General features: G+C 32.7%; 1 protein-coding gene across 26 annotated transcripts in view; it reads left to right on the top strand.

Moving 5' to 3' along the window:
* LOC126808607 (protein scribble homolog) overlaps positions 1 to 22,296 on the top strand; it is a 71,358-nt gene that overhangs the window by 35,728 nt on the left and 13,334 nt on the right. For 14 of the 26 annotated variants that reach the window (XM_056103099.1, XM_050533433.2, XM_050533450.2 and 11 more), the window contains 9 exons: positions 62 to 178; positions 533 to 595; positions 874 to 1,098; positions 2,380 to 2,436; positions 3,713 to 3,844; positions 4,368 to 4,421; positions 7,450 to 7,581; positions 8,689 to 8,712; positions 16,812 to 16,905. In XM_056103099.1, the coding sequence (XP_055959074.1) occupies positions 62 to 178; positions 533 to 595; positions 874 to 1,098; positions 2,380 to 2,436; positions 3,713 to 3,844; positions 4,368 to 4,421; positions 7,450 to 7,581; positions 8,689 to 8,712; positions 16,812 to 16,905 (898 nt within the window). Of the gene's footprint in view, positions 1 to 61; positions 179 to 532; positions 596 to 873; positions 1,099 to 2,379; positions 2,437 to 3,712; positions 3,845 to 4,367; positions 4,422 to 7,449; positions 7,582 to 8,688; positions 8,713 to 16,811; positions 21,927 to 22,296 lie in introns of those variants that run through there. The other 12 variants (XM_050533442.2, XM_050533440.2, XM_050533437.2 and 9 more) reach the window with 8 other exon arrangements.

Raw genomic sequence — 22,296 nt, 5'->3', positions numbered from 1 at the left:
TCAAATTTTGCTCAAAATATAATAATTAATTGATGTTCATATTTTAAATTTTTTAAATTAGGAATTGGTTGTGAATAAATTACCGGGTGAAAAATTAGGCATGAGTATAAAAGGTGGTATAAAAAATTACTCCGCGAATCCCATGGATAAAAACGATGAGGGTATATTTATATCTAGAGTAAGTATTTTGTTACCATCTCAGGACTATTTATTGTGATAATTTATGCACAAATGGCATAACAAAACATAGAAATCAAAATAAGCATTGTGAGTAAGCTGTGAGCAGCTTGTTAGACGTGCTGATTTATAATTTAACCAAGACTCTTTTTTTATCAAATCATTGCTCATAATGGTTATCCACCATTGGAATGGTTTTATTCAGGTATAAATGTTTTATATATTTTGTTGATCAGGAGACTTCTTTGTAAAAATCTAAAGTCAATAGATTTTGACTGATTGATAAGGACCATGATTTTTAAATGAGATAGGAATATTTCCTTTCAATTAATGGCTTTTATTTATTTGTTGATAGATAAATGAAGATGGTGCTGTTGCTAGAGATAATAGGTTAATTATAGGTCAGAGAATATTAGAGGTATGTTTTATTATGGTTTTGTGAGAGTTTTGTTCATTATAAACTGGAAAGGATCTGATATTTGCAAACATCAATAGTTATTTTTGGGTCTAACTGCATAGATGTGTCTGGATCCAAAATGAATTCATTGTAACCTAATACTATAATCATTTCTCGTTATTTTCATACTTTTGATGATATGCAAATTGATTTCCTTATTAGGTAATACCTGGCCTTGTAATTTCCACATTAATGTAATCTTCAGCCATCACTTTTATATATCTCACTTTCTTCATTAGGTGAATGGTCAGAGTCTGTTAGGAGCTACTCATCAAGAGGCTGTGAGAGCGTTACGTAGTGTTGGAGAGAAAATGAGTATTATGGTTTGTGATGGCTTTGATCCTACAGCTAGTACGTCAGAGTTATCTTCTCCAGGAAGTCCCGTAGGCTTTTTTGCATCCTCGCGACAGGGATCAGTATCGAGTATAGATCGTGAAGATACAGATACAGCCGTTGTGAAAAAAGTAAGTTTGAAAACAAGTTCTAGGTTTTGTTTTTTTCACAAATTAAATGTACCTGTCTGTTAAGCCATTCACTCAAACTATAAAACGCAGATTTCAATTTTAGCTTGAAATTTCACTCTCCGAATTTTTCATCAAATTAAATGAGCAAAATGCACTGATTTCACTTTAGTTTTGTAAATTTCACTTATCAAGTTTGCTATAATTAATTACTTGTAGGTGTGTTATTTACCTTGTGGGTGGGATGGGTGTTCTAAGATTTCTATATTATTATGCTACTGGATATTATTATTAGTCGGATGCTATGAAATAATTCCAAGGATGCCTTAGAGGCCAAACTTACAATCTGATTTGTACACAGTGTCTTATGTTCATGAGACAAAGAAGCTTATTGATGTTCAATGATTTCCAGTAATTACTGTTAAGAGTTATGGTTCTTGATCAAATTTGAAAATTATATTTTATCAGTTTCCATAAAAGATGTGTAATCTAAGATTTCGAGCAAGGGCTGGCCGTTCTTGCTGTAATAGTTGAAAATAGATAATGAAAAAAAATATATTGAAAATTTCATTCAAATTACTTTATTTTGGGCAAAGATATATCGCAGGTCATTTATTATCGTAGCAACGGTACTTGGCAAGCGCGACTAAGTCTTGATTACCATTTTATCATTAAATTTTAATCTCGCATATGAGCAAATCCATTTAAATTTCATTCATCCGGTGGTCTAGAGAGTTGATTTTCGGGCTTGTCATGTGAATAAATGTTAAAATAAAAAGTTTTGAAGACAGAAAAAAGATCTGCAATAGTCAGATTTAGCGCTTAGTTACATAATGCAACTTTAAGTTATCTGACTACCAGTATATGTTTTGTTTAAGTTCTAGCAGCTTGTTAGATTAAAAACATTTCTGGTAATTACTTCATGGGTTGTTTTAATGTTTTATAAATTCTCTCATAACATAAAAGAACTGCTTGTTTCTATCTGTATTGAAAACTTGTGTTATCAATGCTTGAGGTTTTGAAACTCGCGTTGGACCTGAGCTTTTGAAATTGATCTGTTTTTAGGAACTGAGCTTTTGAAACCTGATTTTGTAATTTTAATTTTTACAACTCTGCCATCTTGAGTTTTAATGACTTGAGTTTTAGAACTTCCGTTTTTACATATTATATGATTTTGATATGAGTTTGCAACTATAAACTTGGGTTTTTATAACTGAGTTTACAATATTGTTTTTTCTGAGCTGTCTTTTACCACTTGAGTTTTTACGAATGATGTCATTTTAGGAAGTTGAAATGTTACATGAAACGGCTCACTGGGAGAAAGAAGATTTTGATAAATTGGTAAATAAAACACCCAGCAATGCATATAACTATATATCTTCATGAATAATATACATGTAATATAGAAAACGGCTTTCTCTATCGGACTGCCATAATAATGTTCAGCTTTCATTACTGAATATAGTATTGCTTAATATCTTCTGCTAATTTCTAATCCTTCATAACTCTTGTTGGAGTTTTATTTACTATAGATTGTAAAAAGATGAAAATTAGCATGTACATGTAGGTCTCTGGTAATGTGAAAAGCTTGATTAGATTGCTAGAGAATGTGAAGCAATAGCAACAGAAAATGTTCATGCATTAAAAATTCAAATTAAATAAAATATGTAAAGGTTTCAGATAGATTACAAATAAATTGTATGAAAAAACAAAATACGGAATCAGAAAATATATGTGAAAATTCAAATCACAGTGTGCAAAATGGAAAGTTTGAAATGTTATTCCTGTAAAGTTAACATTGAAATATATACCGTACATAGCTGTTTTATAATATTTAAAAGCTTCAATTAGATTGCTAGTAAACGAGAATGGATTTCATCTTTTTGAAAGACATGAGGTCACACAATGTACATATATTTTTTTCTAATATTTAAAAGCTTCAGTTAGATTGCTAGTGAATAAGAAAAAAAAGATAGCATCTAAAAAGTACTAATTCAAGCTATAACTTTGTGAATAACGGATGACTTGCTACTCTATTTAGATAACTGTTTTCTTAGCAAATATACCATGCTCTATAAAGTTTATTCTCTATCTTACTACATAACACATTCTACTTCTGTAGCTTCTATTTTATGTCTGTAGTTTTAAAGACCTGCTTAAGAAAAGTTTTCTGGCTTCTTTGACCTTGATTAGACAATAGATAATCAAATGTCATGATAATCATAGTTTCGCGTAATTTTTTGTGTGGCAAGTTTTGATTGGTAGGTTGTTTTAGACTTATCTAATCATATTCTGTACATTACTGAACACGCCCTATAAAGAAATGTTTTTGGATGAAGCAGAGTGATGTTTTTAGTAATGTTTTGGATTGGACAAAACAAATGCAAATCGAAAAAACCTGGGTGTTTTCTTAATTTAAAAGCCATTTCTCATTCGCTTTCATTTTATCATTATGTTGTGTTGGTACTTGTGTACAGCCAATAAATAAGCAAAACTTTTCCAATCACCAATACATCAACCAGTGATCTATTTGGATGTATAGTAAGTTTTAAGTGTATTATTGATTAGAAATATTAATTAATATAAAACTGGTATTTATATCTGTTTATTTTAACAGGAAAGATTAAAGAAGGAACGTGAAGAAGCGGCTAAAAGACTTCCGTCAGAATTAGTTGATGAAGCTAATGCTCAACGGGAAGTTTTACAGCGTGAACATGCTCAAATACGTGGCCCAGAAAGTCCTAAACAGGTAAAAACTGTAATTATTAAATGATTTCAAGTAGATTTCTGTGACTTGTAGTAGGTAATACATAAGCTCAGAATACATGTAAGTTTACACTAGACAAAATATTAGCGCTTTTTGAAAGTAATGCAACCTGTTGAGTGCAAGTTCAACCTCATTTCTCTTTCCTCATATTGATAATGAGCAAATGCTCACACACACAGTTTCTCAGGACTGTTTGTTATCCAATATCAATTAAGGCTAATGGAATTCGATCATCCAATGAAATAAAACATTATTGAAACACTATCAAATAACATGAAAAATATTGATTTTTGGAGAGACACAATTTCAAGAATCTGAAAATGCACCAAAACACAATCCCAAAATTTGAATAATAGAATAGTAAAATCAACAATTATAGTGACCGCTGTAAATGACATTTATATAGTTATAAGTTTAATATGGTAATAAGTATTGATTGATATTAATGATATTTAAAGTATAAGAAATATGTATTAAAGTTGTTGATATATGATATCTGTTATAGACAGCTGTGATTGAACAACAAGTGCCTGAATTACCTACATCTAAACCTCCTGTTGTAAGTACATAGTAAACTATATCTTTTCATATTTAGTTATTTACTCCAACAGTTGAGTAAAAACAGGTAATTCCAAGGATAAAACATGAACCTACTATGAAGTCATCTCCACCATTCTCCACAGCAGAAAAATGCCATGTTTGATTATGTCTGGATTTAATGGTACTAGTTGAACTATGACAGAACTCCTCACCATTTGATTGCTGTAAATTTGAAATGTCTGGATGTCGCAATCAAGTATTCCATTATTAATATTACATTAATTCTTGTACAATATGCCAATATCCACATACTTCATGTTACCTGTGTGGTGACATTAGTGACAGTACAAAACAGGTCAACATAACTTTATTCAATAAAACAAATCTACAGGTAAAATGTAAGAGTTAGTCATATAGACCAAAATGAATAAATAGGTTTTTGATCGTCTGTAATCAAAGAGATACTGGTTCAAGATTTGGTGAATATTTTCCAATTCTTTGTAATGTGAAATGGGATTTTGTTAATTTCCCCTGCCCCCTGAGAGTCTCTAAATCTAGTTACTAGGATTGTCAAATTTCCAAAATAAATAAAGATGAGATCAATAACTGAATGATTCATAGATAGTTTGAATTTGAAAACAACAAAATTCTCCTCTCTCACATTGCAAGTACCATAGTTTAGGACAAAAAGTATGTTAGTCACAGAATGGCATATGTTAATGGGACATTAAGTCCTATTCCATTGCATACTAGAACTCTACAATACTAACAGTGTCTGTCATATTTAACAGTCTATATTGCCAGAAGAATTTTAACTTAATACTTATGATTATCCTGAGGTTGAATTGAAATAAGAATGTATCCATGCAGTCTGAAGGTGGTTGACAAATGCATATTGAAATTAATACAAGCTGCCGCACCTCTTTCTAAAGTAAAGAAATAGATTAAATGTCAGATAATTACAACATTGCCCACTTTTAAATGACATTGATTAGCCTTTCATCAGTCATTATGTTATTGTTTTAAGGGGTGTTATTTTTTTTATTATAATACAGATGTATTTGTGGAACTACCCACTTATTTTGTGTTATTTTGCGCACAACTTAACTTCTACCTGGCGCTTGGAGAGGCATTATATTTTATGATTTTAGAAATTAATTGCGACTGGTTAAATTTTGTAATTTTTCACTTTACAGTGTACCTTTTCTCGTTATTTCCTACAAACTTAGGATATCATAGAGTTAGAAATTGTCTGGCAATATATCCCAGGTACAGCTCTAAACCTTTCTCATATTGAATCGGTTTCTTGTGCATTGATGAATTTCAGTTTTACAATTAAAGTAGTTTATTTTTTAGTTTGGCATTATTCTCTATTAAATTAGCCCCCCCCCCCCCAATGTATCTTAACTCATTTTCTGTATGTTTGTTTATTGTTATTAATAATTAGATTAAATTAATTTTATTTCTTTAATATATTATAGTTTATTTGAAAAGTTTCAATGCAAAACACGGTATATCCCTTTCAGTTTTATGTATTTGGAGTAAAGGGTATTTAAATTTTGAGTAAGGCATATTTAATATTGTATACCACATCTTATGCCAGATATTTAGTCAATGTATAATATGTGGCATATACTAAATTTTTATATGTGGCATATACTAAATTTTTGTATGTGGCATATACTAAATTTTTGTATGTGGCATATACCACAACTTCTAAATTTGGACCGTCTTTTAGTCCTGTTGGTGTAGAAAAGTAGAAGATTAAACCACATTTTATTTCTAAATTTGGACGGCTGATTCTATTGGTCTTTCCACTTTATTGACGAAAACTATCATTGCTAAATTCTTAAATTGACCTAAGATATCTCACGATCATCATATTTTCATGGGAATGACATAACCTGCATTTGCATTTAGGCTCTTCAGTTGTTTGTTAGCCTTTTTGTTGCTTTTTTTTGTATGTTTTTTATTTTTTTTGTTTACGTGCATTTTGTTTTTGTTGTGTGTGTATGTATATTGACAGTAAAGTCTGTTTAAACCAAAACCCTTTTTTTTTTAAAGACTTGCCCTTTACATTTTTAGTTTTGGAAATTATAAAATCTTTTTAAAAACGTCTTACATTAACATTTGCTTTGCTTTGGTCTTTTCATAATAGAAAATCAAAGATTATTTCTTTCAGGGTTTTAGTGTTTAAATATTAATTCAAATCAGACGTATGTTAACGTTTCTGTTCCAGTCACTGATTCAAAATCATATGGCTGAAGTAGGGCCATGGCCTCTCAACTAGTGTAGAATGTTCCGAGGTCATATCCCAGAGGACATTCAGGACTTTTCAGACCTGGTTATCTCTTGTCAGTATTGGCAACTATGGAGAAAGTATGCCTAGTCATTCAAATGGAAGGGAATACCAAGGTCCACCGATGTGCATGTAAAACAATCCTTGGCAGTTGGAATTTGAGAGGAGTGGGCAGAAACACTGTACAGACAAAATTCTTTCCCTAGCATTGAACACAAATACCGTAAGGATGAAAAATGATACATGCTAGTTGCAAAATGACTGATGAGACATTAAATCACATTTCATTCCATTACATCCAATTAGCTTATTGTCTAATGTCCCATCATTAACTGTCCAACCTCGTGGGTTTTCTCCGGGTTCTCCGGTTTCCCCCCACTGTTAAAGACCCCTACACGTAAGTGAATTATTGAAATAAAATTAAACCATATGTTAGTCCCGAAATGACCTAGTTTGTGTCGAGTGGACGTTAAACCCCATTTCTCTCTCTCTCCCCATCCTTAACTGGGGTGTTGTGTGCTCTAATACATCTACAATAGTCTACAAGGAGTAGTGTTGTTAATCTCAAAATGACCAGATTAGAGTGGATGCTGAAACACCAATTTTCTCTCTTTTCCCTATCCTTACCAATTGTAGCTAAGTGGACCAGGCTTGATAATCACTTAATCAGACTTTGCTGTCATGTGCATCTTCCTTTGCATGGTGTGTGAACTTTAAACTTTGAACTTTGCTCTTTAATTGCCTGCAGCCTGCCAAACGAGGCCCTAAGCCTCCTGTACCACCAAAAAAGGTTGTGTTAGTTCCGCAAGTTTCCCTGGAAGAGGAGGTAGATCCACGTCGACAAGCCAAACATCCAGCGGGAAAAAACTTATTAGCCAAGGTAATGATTTTAATCATGCAGTGTTGATATTATTACCGTGACTTTATGTTTTGGTTATTCAAGGCTTTAGATCATTTTATTCTCTTTGAAATTCTTTTTTTCTCTTGAAGTAGCAATACTCTTATTAATTTATAAAAATCAACCCAGTCATGTCTTAAAACATACAGTTATCAACAAACTATTTGAATCCTACAAACTCACACATTTCTAAAATATAATGTATGAAAACTCTAATTCTGAAATAAGTAGTCAACAAAAATAAAATTTGTTTATCTTAGTTGTCTATGGGTAATTGAAAACCTTTAAATTTTGAATGTACATATACACTTCAAGAAAAATTAATAGACACAACAAATTATTAAAGAATACAGCACATAAATTTCTAGAGTAGATTTATTAAATGACACATTTCATTTACAAATGTTGCATTTGTCTAAATTTGCATGAATGTCATTTGAATTTGCATATGGCTTTTTAATTCTAGCCACAATGATTTTGTATTTAATTTATATAATGTGCGAACCTTTTTAATTTCTTTGTGTGATATGCTTATTGATTTTGTTTGTGCATTTATTTTTTACTTCTTTTTTGCTATGATTCTTTAAAGGAGAAGTCTCAGTTTCCACTGGTTTTCCTCAAAAATAAATCTCTTTAAGTATGCAAATAAAATAAATCTCTTTAAGTATGCAAATCAAACACCAAAATGAGAAGAAATATCCTTCTGAACTGTTCTCAGAAACAGTTTATAAGGATTCTGTAACTCTTTTAGAACACTTGCCTCAAATTTTTCAATTAAAGTGTTAAATGTCACTATTTGATAATGTTTGTAATCTTTGCTGAGAATGTAATTTAAACACTGAAATAATCTGTAAATTTTATTACTTATTGGGTGTGAGGGGGGGGGGGGATGTTGTTACTTTTATAGGTATTTGCTTGTGACTAGAATCAAGGGTTCTTAAGAGCTTTTTTATAAAGAATGAACCAGTTTCATCAATGGAAAAATGTCTGGGATTTCTCCTTCAAATGGCAACCTATGTTTAAATCTTAACTAACATTTGTTTTATGAGTTAGTCTTTAACATATTTTCGGTGTGTTTTGTGTTTTCAGCAGATAAAAAAAATAGAAGAAAAGGTTGGTTGAACGTAGTACGAAAACTAGTTTAAAATCAATTTTTTTAAATATAATTACTTTTCTTTAACAACCTTGATTTTTCTTTATGAATAATATTTTAACATTAATCCCTTTTATTAAAATATATTATTATCACAAATACTTTATCACTAATTGCCGTAATCAGATAATATTTATTATTTCAATGGATTGTGTGCCACGTCATTTTCGGTTGAAATTTCTCCTAGATTTCTTAATGTTCTCCTTGGATTGCTATCAATAAATAATGAATAATGTGGATAATATATTATTGAGAATGGAGAAATTAGCCATTTTCGTTTCTTTTAACAATGTTAATAATTGTAAATTCTAACAAATTGTAAGAATTAACAAAATAACATACAAAATTAGTCATCTAACAGTAGTTTATTTTTTAAAATTGATTTTTAAGGTGATGGATTGCTTTATATATGTATTCAATATAGAAATGTAGATTATTTAAAAGAATTTTGCAGTGCAGATGTGGAAGCTGTTTTGAGAATTCAATTCTGTGACATAATTGGAGAGAATTTACCTGTTAGTCAATATACATGCCATGGGAAGGGGTATGGAGCTTTGAAATTTCTGGTCGAAAATGCATGAAGCTTTAAAATGCATGGAAAAGTATGCTTTTAGTTATGAAAGTTGTGTGGATTTTAAAGTATGAGTAAACCTCACATTCACAAACTTGTTTTAATGTGTTTTAGACTTACATGTATTAATCAATTATCAATTCATTTTTTCTTGTAATTACAAAGTTGGATTGATTAGATGGCCAGTTAAATGTAACATAACTTTTAATTTTCTTGGCCTGATGATTATATTTCTAAATAATTACTGAACTACTGAGTAATTGAGGAGCAGCAACATTTTAAATATGTTGTGAAAGTTCATTTATATTGAAATGAAAACTACATTTAATGAATGTCTGAAAGTGTTGTGCCGTCAATTATTCACAATTATTTCAATAGAACATATGTTGTGGTTTCTATCTGACAATGACAGGCCATGCTTCATCAATAGATCTGTTGTTATCTCTTTATTGATTGGATGTAATTAGACATGTGACTTGTGTATTTAAGGCGGTCATGCATCAAAAGACACCTGAGCCTTCACATGCATTTATCGATGTGTTGTAAAGCAACTTGTTGCCATGGACATGCAGAATGTCTTGACAGAGATAGTGATTATTTGTTTACAGCGATTAAGCAGAGCTGTGATACTAGCCACTGAAATGTACAAGGCCTTATTCCATTTTTTGGTCATGTCCAATATATGTTGATTTGACATGGACAATGCTCCCATGAAGAGAAACACAGTATGGTTTAGAATCTTGAGAATACAGTGCTTATAAAGTCATAGGACTAATATTAGTATACACAATAAAGTGTTAACACTTGTGTATTTGATGGATGAAAAAGTCTCCTGGATTCTCCTTGTTTTTCCATTCCATTCTATTCTGAGTATTTAAATTCAAGATTGTATGTCGCTTAATTTATTCCTTCCATTAATTTCATTGGTGACTTGGTCGTTTAACCTTTGATCCTAATAACAATTTAGCGTTGCATAAATTGATTGGCGGGTAATTGACCATTTGACTTTGTATTGTGACTATTGATTGGCTAATGAAATATTTCCTGAAATGATTAGCATGTCACTTTGACTTGGGTCTGTCATTCTGACCACTTGATAGATCAATATCCATATAAGGTCGATCAAGTCTCTTGTAGCAAACATGATTATTGAAATCACAGATGTGTTACACTGATATTGTAGTCGTAAACAGTGGTGTATGCAAAATTTATGAACTGGGGCCACAGATTGTTTCAAATACTTCAATAGATAGTGGGTGGGTGGCGGAGGATTGTCACAGCTTTTGAAGATAATATATTCCCAAAACAGCATTATTTTGATTGATATTTGACAAAGAAATATCCATGTGCACCCCCTCATTCCTCTCTCTAAATATGATACTGATTAGTCTTACCAAAATATACCTTGTTTGTCCAAAAATTCAAAATCATTCAGTTCTAACTAATTTCTTAGGGTTTGGTCATTTGAAGATTAATAAACTCTTCTTTCGAATTAGTCTATTGTGCTCTTTGGATCATAAGGTCTGTCATTAACTCAGGTGTCGTGGTTTCAATCCCATTCTTGTATTGGGCAAGGAGTTAGATTGCCTGCTTAGACTACTGTGTTTTCTCATCCTTCTGTTTTTCTCCTACTACAAAAGACCCATGCATACTTGTAACTATGGAAATAAGGAACATGTTATTCTCAAGCACAATATTAAAAGAGCTAAATCGCTAATATTTGGGAACTAGAAATGGACACAAATGGGTTGCAACGCATATGATATTTGTAATATGAATGTATATAAACTGATTTACATTCAATCGTTTCCGTTTTTACTCTTATTTCAAATCAGTTATGTTTGGCGAAATACACCTGAAGTCTCAATCGAATGACAGTCTCTAGTGTCTGGTTATTCCAGTCTACACCGATAGTATTTATTGTGCTGCTCTCCAGATAAGAATATGAGGTCACCGTTTGACATGACTTGTGGAATCGTTCTTTGAGTCCCTTGTTAAAATGGCGCTGAAACGCCCATCTTTTCTCGGTAAGATCACAACATCAATGTTGATTTAAATTGACAAATAATTTGTGTTTTCAACGTCGAAGACTTTGGATGATATTGAGTTAGAGACTTGGGTACTGTAAACTAAATCTCTTTACATTTTCTTCTGGTGAATTATTTCAACAAAGAGATTTTATTTCAATATCGACATATATAACAACTCTAATGGTTACCATTAATAAAATATTTAGTGACAAGAAAGGTTTATGCTAATCTGTTATCCAGTTATTGATTGGTTTAATGTAAATGTAGTAATTATATAAGGGTTATTACGATTGGATAACCTAATTGTTGTAAAAGGCTTTGATCTAATTATAGATAGAGTGGATCAATACATATTGTAATATCATGGGGATATTCATGGTAATAGAGTTTCTGTGAAGCCCAGGGGAATTGTTGTAATAAATTTTTATTGCATGGTTATTTTTAGCATCAATAAACTTAACATGCATTGAATCAAGAGGCTGTGTATGGTAGTGAAAGTTTCTCTAATACCCAATAGAGTTGAGTCAAAAAAAAATCATTTTTGTGCAAGAATTGTTTTTGCTCTATCAAATGTATTGTTGAGAATAATCGATCAAACAAGCCATTTATTTAATTTGACCTCGCTAGTATTCACATGAATAGCTATTTTTTGGATTTGTATATTTAAAATATTTGCCATGTTTGCCGATAAAAACCTATTGGGAAGGTTTTGAATTCACAATTCCAATACTACATGACAGTACATGTACCAGATCACAATGGAGGTAATCACATGAAAAAAATACATAAACTAAAAGTAAAATTGTGACACTAATTGGTAGAATTTCAGGATTTCGCTCTAGCCAAGCAAAAAAGAATCATTTAAAGAAATGTTAGTTCTTTGCATGAACAAAAGAACTTGGCCCACTCTTTGTCCCCCGCTATTAGGGTTGGGCGATGTACTGAAGGCGATTTAATGATATCGGACTTACTTAAAAATATCGAAAAACCGGTATATCTTGACAACCAAAATCATTGCGGTATGATAATTATCATGTCCCAATATTGGTGATAATACTGTGCGGTATCGTCACCTCAAGACAAGTGCAGCTGTAGTGCACAGTACGAAGTCGAAATGGCAATGCGGAGGTCACGATTGATACAAGGTCAAGGTCGGACAGTATTCACCCCAGTCGCAACTGTCACTGTGATGTAAATACCAAAAGTAGATTTTAGAACCCTAACAGTTCTGTTAACATACATGTATTATTGTTAATATTGTACTTTGACTAACGTGTAAGACATTCTATTGATAGAATTAAATCCATCTGTAAAAATAGCATTATTAAGTATCCATCATGGCATCTACTGAAGTTAGCAACAATAGTTTATGATCAACAAGCAACAATTTTCTGCCTAAGTATTCAAAATTCTTTAAGATACACGTATAACTGTATATCATGATATTTGATAAATTATTATCACAATATTTACCTGTAATATTTTTATTATCGTCCAACCCAACCCACTATATTACAAATCTTTCGGTGAGCAATATTAAAATCATTCCAGTCTACTATACCTGCAATACAAGTCTTGAATAGATATTAAAGTCTAGCAAAATAGATTTAGATTTTGGTACTGTTAATATTTGTGTTTAATGGTTGTATGGTTGATCTTGTATTGACCTGTATTGATTTCAACACATCTGAATTATTTCCAATAATTTTACTGTTGATTTTGGCATTCAGTTGCACAACTCTTCCTAAAGTAGGTGCAAATATTAGCATATTATAATGCATAGCTTTTTCATTATATCAGAAACCATTCTCAGTTTTATTAAAGCAAACTAGAATGACATAAACAGTAGGCTAAATAGCATGTATATAGTACTAGTAGGCCTACTCTAAAAAATACAATAATTCTCTGATCATTTTGCATAGTTGGCTGTGAAGACAATCCAAGACAATTACGGTATTTATTCATGGAAAACCATCATAGCTTCTGGAATATTTGACAAATATGCTAAATCAAAATGTGCAATATTTATAAATAAATAAATTAATATAATTTTACATTGATAAAATCATGTCTGGCTGTGACGTATTTGCCATGTATTATAACCAATTCCCACGCTCAATGCAACTTGTCTTGTCTGAGAGTCCAATATTCTATACAGTAATGCTATGTAAAAATCAATACTACTAGCACAATATTCACTGATATCACTACGCCACACCGTCTGCTAGTTTGTGTGACCTGGGACAAAGGAACCACAAGACTGAATCAGTCTGCTATGGAAGCATAAGGAGCTAAGGAGGGATTTTAGTTCAAGTCAAACTGCTTCAGGGTCTGGCGCTTGTGAATATAGGTCGAGTGTCTTGCAATCAGTGTGGAACTATTTGGGAAGAATTTGCATATTCTGCAATTTTGAATATTCTTGTGTTGCTGTGGAACTGTTAGAGTAAGAGTGGATGAAAACGGGTGATGCAATTGTTGCTTCCATATTTCTTAGTGAAGTACATTATTGATTTATTTTAAAAATTGAAGCAATTAGTAGATGGTTGTCATGATAATATGAAAATAATTTGATTTAGAAATTTTGGGATTTGAAATTGTGACACATGACAAAGTGTTGAATATTTTAAGTCAGACACTTAAGATATATGCAATTTACTGCCTCAAATATTATATTTTGTCGAAAAGCTGCAGTTTGTAAATTGCATTTGTACAATTGATGCTTATAGCTCGGGGCAGACAGATTTCAGAGACATATATTCACAAAGGGGATAGATTGTTAATTTTCTTAGTGACTGGGTTTATTTATCTGTTTTGCTGGAAGCTGATATTCTATTATTCCAAATAGAACTTCATATACGTATAGACTTGAATTGTTGGAGTTCATAAGCAACTAGATAATTGGTGTGTTTTGCTTCAAGCTAGAATACTATAAATTCAGAATTTGCTAGCTATATAGAATCAAATTATTTGCTGTTTTGCTTTGAGCTAATATATTATTAATTCTGTGTTGCAAAGACTTTATCATCCGTGATAATAATTCTAAGTTGGAGTAAGTTATTTGTGACGATAGCTGAAAGCTATAATATAACGAATCAGTGATTATATTGGTCTAGCATCTGACTAAGAAACTGGAAACGTGTTATTGAAGATTGATTATTCAGGAGTAATTAGAAGTAAACTAATCAACACTATGCAGGTATTATAATTTCCATGTTACTAGAATATCACAGGTTCAATTCCTGGCATGGACCAAGAAAATATTTCGAGCCCTGTTCCTACTTGTCTGGGGTAGAGCCCCTCCAAGGCTCATAAGTAAAGTGTTGCCTATTTATTTGTGTGGGACGTAAAACTGAGGCCCACATGTTGAGATTTGGAATTCAGTTAAGAGTAGACGGAGATACCACTGTTTTATCAAAATTCTCCTCGGTGTCGATGCACATGTGACCATAGAAAAATGACAGTATGTCCGTCGAAAAATTACCGAAGAATTGTGTGTGTCCTTCTATGTGTTTAATGTCTGCTTCCACAGAGGGTGATATTGCAGACAAGTTTTCTTACCTTTCTTATGCTTATCACACCTGCAGGGGTCTTTCCTGTGGGAGAAAACTGGAGTACCCGGTAGTAAACTCATAAGGTTGATATGCGCCTCTATCTGCAAGCCACATATATATGCTCACACAGGGATCAAAACCATGACCGCAAGCCAGAGGTGACTGGCTAGCTAGAGCTTGAAGCTGGACACTCTAGACCACTACTGCACTAGGCCATTCCAACCTCCCTGTATTGTGTGTTCATGAGATGTTTTAAAAACTCCATTCCTTTTGTGTCCTTTTGAAAATATTAACTGGAAAAGTGACCAAACATTTAATACTGAAATCATGCCTTGATGTTGTAGTAATTGTAGTGACATAAATCAAATAAATCAACATAAATTTTCTTACATTACGTAATTTAAGTTGACTGCACCTGTAGCAAAATTTCCATTTGCTCTGCAGTAACTATGCCTTTGTAGTGCTGTGTCCGTCTTACGTCAGACTAAAACTTGAAATGCTTATACATCTTTATGTTGGATTAATAATTATGATGTATTTAAAAGAGTAGAGTTGATTGTAATTATAACATTTATCAATAGTATAATACTTTCACCTTCTCAACTATGATTCATTCATTCTATTGATTATAAATTATTAATGTCAACAGCCGTACGCATACTATACACCATGATTAGTCTGTGTTCATCACTTTTAAACTAGTATTACATGTAACCCAGTTAACATGCTAGTTGGAAGATCAAACTTGTCTTGGTAAAGTTGACATCAAATCAGTCATTAGTCAGTGAAAAAAAATACCGTAGCTATGTAATAGTGCAGTAATTTCACCATGAAGTGTGGGTTTTGTCTTGTCTCCACAGAAAATGTGGGACGTTTCGTTCTTGCCCAAGAAAATGACTGAATTATACTCTTTAAAAAAAAGTAGGGGATATTCAGAAACAATAGAAAACTGCGGAAATGCACTGCTGTTTTTATTAGAGATAACCAGTGTATGTTAATAACAGGCCAATTGCCTACACATAAACATAAACAGTTCATATGGATGGGCGGCTTATCTGACGGCCCCATTTCACTCGCAAAGAGATACACTGTCGAAAGTGAAAATAGATTTTTTTGAATTTTGTCTTAATAATGAGTAATTGCTCCACCAATCCTCGTGGCATGCTCCTAATCAACGGTCCAATCACGATTTGGGGCAATCTGACCCACTCCTCTTGCAGTGCCATGGCCAATTCTTGTAGTGTTGTTGGTTGATGTTGACGTCGCCGAACACATTTCCCGATCAAATTAAACATAACACACTAAAGCAAAGATAGGCTGAACAGTAAATCTTATGCAAGAACCGATAGGAAAGCTAACATGGACAGGATAAACCAGCAAGCGGCAGTTTTCATCAACCCTTCCTTGAAGTGTCAAATTTGACAATGAACCCCTACCACATGTATGCCGCTATTGTGTGTCGCACATGCAGCTCAGTGTTTCTGTCGCGGCCATAAGTTCATCATCTGTGAACATACACTCAAACTATGTCAAGTGTCCATGACTATTTATCATATCACAACCTGCATAGGTATTTGCTTTTCAATATCCCCTACTTTTTTTGAAGATTATATATTGTTCTCACTTCTAGATCATACCCAGACCCTGCCTCAGCCGGTTTTATTGTTTTATTTCTCTACATGAACGTGATGAATAAGTTTGTATTAAATTTAATTGTAGTTTTAAAAGTTGTGCTAGTATATTAATAATACTATGCCATTTTTACTAAAAATAGCATGACAGTATCTGGCAATAACTCTGCTTAAATCCAAATTTTAATTCATTTCGAATGGCAAGTATACAGAAAAAAGGTGCATTATTCATTTCAGAACAAATTTAGACTTTGCCTTTTTTTTGTCTATTTTCAGAAGCACGAACGGGAGGCTGTGAATTTCACAGATAAGAAGAAGTTCTTTGAACAGGAGATAGAACAGCAGCACCATACTACCACACAAAAAACCAGTAAGCTACTCAATGGATCTGAATAGATATAATATTATATTCAAATGTAATAAATCATATTTGTTAAACATATTTAATAATCGTTTTAGGCTCACATAGCTACATGTACACCAAGTGTTTCACTCGGATGTTGTGGTCCACTCACGAATGTTTCTGTCAAGTAATATTTGTTAAAAATATTTAATATCTCAGTTTTGACTCACCTACATGTACGCGTAATATTTTTTAGAAATATTTAATAATAACTCGGTTATAGGCTCACTTAAGCTAAATGTACGCAAGAACCTCTGAAAATACACAGGGCTCACATTTGTTAAATAATTTGATATCTTGATTGTATACTTTTATTTAAAAAACACTGATGTTATGGTCCATATATTGTATATTTAAGGTACACAGCTATTAGATTCCAATTTGTGCTATTAAAGTCTATAAAATCTCATTTTGCACCACTGAAAACAATTGAATACAGATTACTGAGAAAATCAAATTTTACCATATAAAATAATAACAGTGCAATATATTATTTTTCTTTTTTAAAAATCCCCATAAATTATACAATCCAAAGTTGTCTTACCTGGACACATTTACTTCGGATAGAGGATAATCAACTCAGATTTTTAAACTCATATCATGTGATTAGTATTAATTTTTTATCTTGATACTTAATACATTTTTATAAGAAATGAAAGTAGAAAAGTGTAATAACCAGTGGAGACGCAACAGTAAAGATAGAGTCAGTACATGTATATAGCCGTTTTGTTGATGGGTGCAGAAAATGTTATAACTCATAGGTCCTTCACAGATTTGATCCAGAATTCATCCAGGTCTTGGAATGCCTGGAAAATAATCTTGCATAAGGCTCACAAATTCAATCATCTTCGATTTGATTCAAAACTAGAGTTGTAAGAACATAAGTCAGTGGGATTGTCACGATATTCACTTGAAAGGAAAATCCTTAGTGGCTGTTTGATGGAAATATGAAAATAAATCACAAAATTTGTCTATCGAGTATCGGTACTTCTGGTTTTCTGCAATCGGGTCATAACTGATTGTTAACTCCCGGCGAAAAAAAACCCCCACCGAACCATGACTCGCGCATGGCATTCATCACTAATACTGGTAATTGGAAAGTTATAAAGACTGCTTTTCTAGTTATCTAAGCCTGGATGAATTTTATTATATATTAAGTGAGGAGAAGAGTTATTTATAGTTAAATAATTAAATCAGGTTTACTGTTGAAATTGATTGTATATATACAGTATGTATATTATTATATAGTATGTAATTAATGGAGAAAATTTTTATAGCTAATTATTATTATTTAATTATCGTTGTATTCATTAAAAACTCAACATTTGTTAACAATATGGACAAATTGTTTATATTGGTCATATCAAACAAGTTTTAGTTATGGACACATTAAACAGCTTTTTGGCTGTAAATATAATGTCTATTAAAGATCACACTAAAAAAAACCTGTTACCACATTCTATGTGAAAACAAACATCTTTTTTAAACTTTAAAAAAACCCTCTTCAGAACACTAAGTGATGTATCACTGTCATCTTGGGGGGGGGGGGGTTTGTTTTTTTTACTTGTTACCAAAAACTGACATGTATATTACTCAACAGTCAACACCCTGGACCCATTTACTATTTTTCCTATTGTTAACAAATATTTATGTTTTAATGGACAGCAACACTGGAATCTTTTCTATGTTTTTATCCGCTGGTCAAATGTTTTTCTTTTTTTTAAATCCTTCATTTAAATGGCTTTCTGTGTTTTTCTTGTTACATTCAAAGTCTGGTTTTTCTGTGTTTTCTCTTGGATTGAAAATTGTGCTCCAGATCCCATCACTCACATTCAGGAAATTTAAATTTTTAAAAAAATGTCATTTAATACCCAAAATTATTGTTAATGATTATTGGAAATTATTGTTTCAACAATGAAGATTTTACACATCTTGGAATGTATTTTAAAATGAAATTTTTAAAATATGGGAATCGTAAATTTGTTATTTAAATTTAAATTTGCCACAAATTTGTTACAATTAAATGCATTACCGGTATTTATAGTAATCTGATTGAGTAAGTGCATAAGATTTCGGAGCATGTAAAAACCAGATTAATGATTTTAACTATGCAATTCTGTTACTGTGTGAAAGTAATGTAGGCTATCATTTTATTATACGTCCACATTCATAATGTGAACGTATTATGCCGTCGCCCCTGTCTGTGTGTGTGTGTGTGTGTATGTATGTATGTGTGTGTGTGTGTGTGTGTGTGTGTGTGTGTGTGTGTCTGTGGTTCGCCTACAGGGCGCAATTCTTCATGGATTTTCTTCAAACTTGGTATACTTATTCCTTATACCCCAAGGAAGATCCCTATTGTTTTTGGTGCATGCCCGACCCCCCGGGGCAGAGCCACGCCCATTTCTAGTATTTGTTTGTTTGTCGTCTACAGGCCACATTTCTTAACTAATAATCTTGAAACTTTGCATACACATTCTTTGTACCCTAAGGAACATCCCTATCGTTTGGGGTGCATGCCCAACCCCCAGGGGCAGAGCCACGCCCATTTTCTTTTCGTGTGTCTTTGTGTCGCCTACAGGGCGCAATTCTTACTGGATTTTCTTCAAACTTGGTATACTTATTCCTTATACCCTAAGGAAGATCCCTATTGTTTTTGGTGCATGCCCGACCCCCAGGGGCAGAGCCACGCCCATTTCTAGTATTTGTTTGTTTGTCGTCTACAGGCCACATTTCTTAACTTATAATCTTGCATACACATTCTTTGTACCCTAAGGAACATCCCTATCGTTTGGGGTACATGCCCAACCCCCAGGGGCAGAGCCACGCCCATTTCCCATTTTCTTTTCGTGTGTCTTTGTGTCGCCTACAGGGCGCAATTCTTACTGGATTTTCTTCAAACTTGGTATACTTATTCCTTATACCCCAAGGAAGATCCCTATTGTTTTTGGTGCATGCCCGACCCCCAGGGGCAGAGCCACGCCCATTTCTAGTATTTGTTTGTTTGTCGTCTACAGGCCACATTTCTTAACTTATAATCTTGCATACACATTCTTTGTACCCTAAGGAACATCCCTATCGTTTGGGGTACATGCCCAACCCCCAGGGGCAGAGCCACACTTTATATACTTATTCTTTGTACCCTAAGGAACATTTATTAATAAGTTATACTCTAAGGACAGGAACTATTGATGTTGATGCACGACCCTCAACGCTAAACAAACCAAAAGCCTAGCCTTCTTGACAAAGTACCTTGTCAATCAAAGCAGAATTGGAATGTGGACGTATATTGTAGCGTTAGCGTTATGTTTGAGAAAACCACGCAATAGATTCTTTTTAAGCTTAAAATAGTTTTTTGTTTTCTTTTTTTAAAAGTGTTTTTGGGGATATTTTTTGTTGTTGGTTGTCAATTTATAGATTAGACTTGTTTGCTCCAGCCCAAATTGTCTCTACTGTAACTATCTGTTGGCTAGATACAAGGATGAAGCTGAAACGTTGATGTGTGTTATAGCAGCGATTGGCCTCGGTAGGATTTATCATGCAGAATTATTATTTAAACTGACAAAGCTAGCATTGAATCTTGCAAACACAATGTGAATGTGAATTTCCTCTTAACCCATTACATGGCATACTGACAATTGAGGCTTTTTGATCCAGAATGCTGCAGGTAGAGCAGAGATAATTTGTGCTGGAGTGATCAAGAAAAGTTAGATATATTCAAGTCTTATAGCTGATTGGAAAAAGTGGTGAATTGTGTTGCTTAGAAAACTTTACAAAATCAACAAACATTTTGTATTTTGGTGAACAAAATGATTGTCTTTTCTAGTACAGTTTGGTTTATTTAGAAAACTTGAATTTATCTTATCTGAGGTATTTTCAAGGCATTACACTTCCTATAAAATTAAAGATACATCAATCCATTATTGTAAAATCAGCTGCAAGACATACACCCTTGGTGGAGGCTCAGTTTTCAGTCAGACTGGGTAGGGACTTTTACATCTTAAAGATACATTATGGGAGATTACATAAAGAGCTGGCATTTCTCACTATAATAGTTAAAAACTAGATAGTTTCAGTCAAATTGATCCGTTCTGAACCGAGAATTTAGCAATTGAATTTTAGACCTAGCATCGATCATCATTACTAAAGTCGGTACTAGACAAAAAAAATCAACAATAGTCTCGATTATCCATTTTTTTTATTTAATCATCAATGAGCGTTGAGCAGCAGATCGGATTCAAATCCAGTAGATATTGCAGGCTAGCAATGACATCAAGAGTTGATTATGGTCTGGATAAGTTAATTTATGTCTACTTAATAATTTAGATAGCATTTCAGGCCTAAAGAAAGAACTGCAATAGGCAGATTTAGCTCTTGCATAATGTATGTTTAAATCATATAAAAATCCTTCACAGAATAACAATACTATTGTTGTAAGCTTCTCTATAGAAATGTAGTACAAAAAAACTACAATGCCGCTGTTTCAACTAAAAGCTGCCCGGGTTATATTCTGCACTGGCTTTTTGCCGCTGCACACTGCCACTGCAACATATTGTACACCTGTATGAAAGCCCTCAAATAAAGTGGACTCATCAGAAATAGCAAAGTTTAATAGGGGGTGGTGTTGTAACTATGGCTAAGGATGAATAGATGGTATCCATGGAACCAAAGGGAGTGGGAAACGTTAAACTGTAATTTAAATAAGACTAATAGGGAGGAAGAGAAGCTACAGATGTAATATCTAATTGAAGGGGGATTGGATATCCTTGAAAATATAGTTTATCCATGTTAGTCACCATTGCAACTGTCAAGATGGTTGTTTTGGGTTTACTAGAAATCAAATCGGAACAGGAAAAAAATGTGAATGTTGATGTTGTGTAATCATTGTGGAAATATCTTTCTTTTCTTTTTTTCAAACCACAAATTGTTGGTTTTCAAGAATATTGGTAGTTTAGTATGTGTATTCAAAAGTAATTTCTCTTTATCTTTTCTCTTTTTGGAATGCCATTGTTGTAAATTTATGTTTCATATCAATGTCTAAATGTTTTTAAGCTCACTGAATATTATCTTAAAGTACCAAAACATCATATTATTATGAATTGTAACTATTTTCAGAGACCAATCTGTGTTTTTACTATCATCTCTTTTTCGTCTGGGTTGAATAGTCTATCTCAAGAACCTGTTGTCTTCCTTTTTAAATATGAAGACAAAAGAGTATAATAATAATTCTTAAATATGGAAAATTGGTGTATGGTAGCGATTGCTTACCTAGTCAAAATATCCTGCCATAGGTACCAAAAATGTTCTTTTTATGTGCTCACATTAGAGTATATTTGACTAGTCTTTAGTGGAACCCTATCA

This window comes from Patella vulgata, chromosome 1 (genome assembly GCF_932274485.2).
Source record: "Patella vulgata chromosome 1, xgPatVulg1.2, whole genome shotgun sequence".
Lineage (NCBI taxonomy): Eukaryota > Metazoa > Mollusca > Gastropoda > Patellidae > Patella > Patella vulgata.
This window is presented reverse-complemented; position numbering and strand designations above follow the sequence as displayed.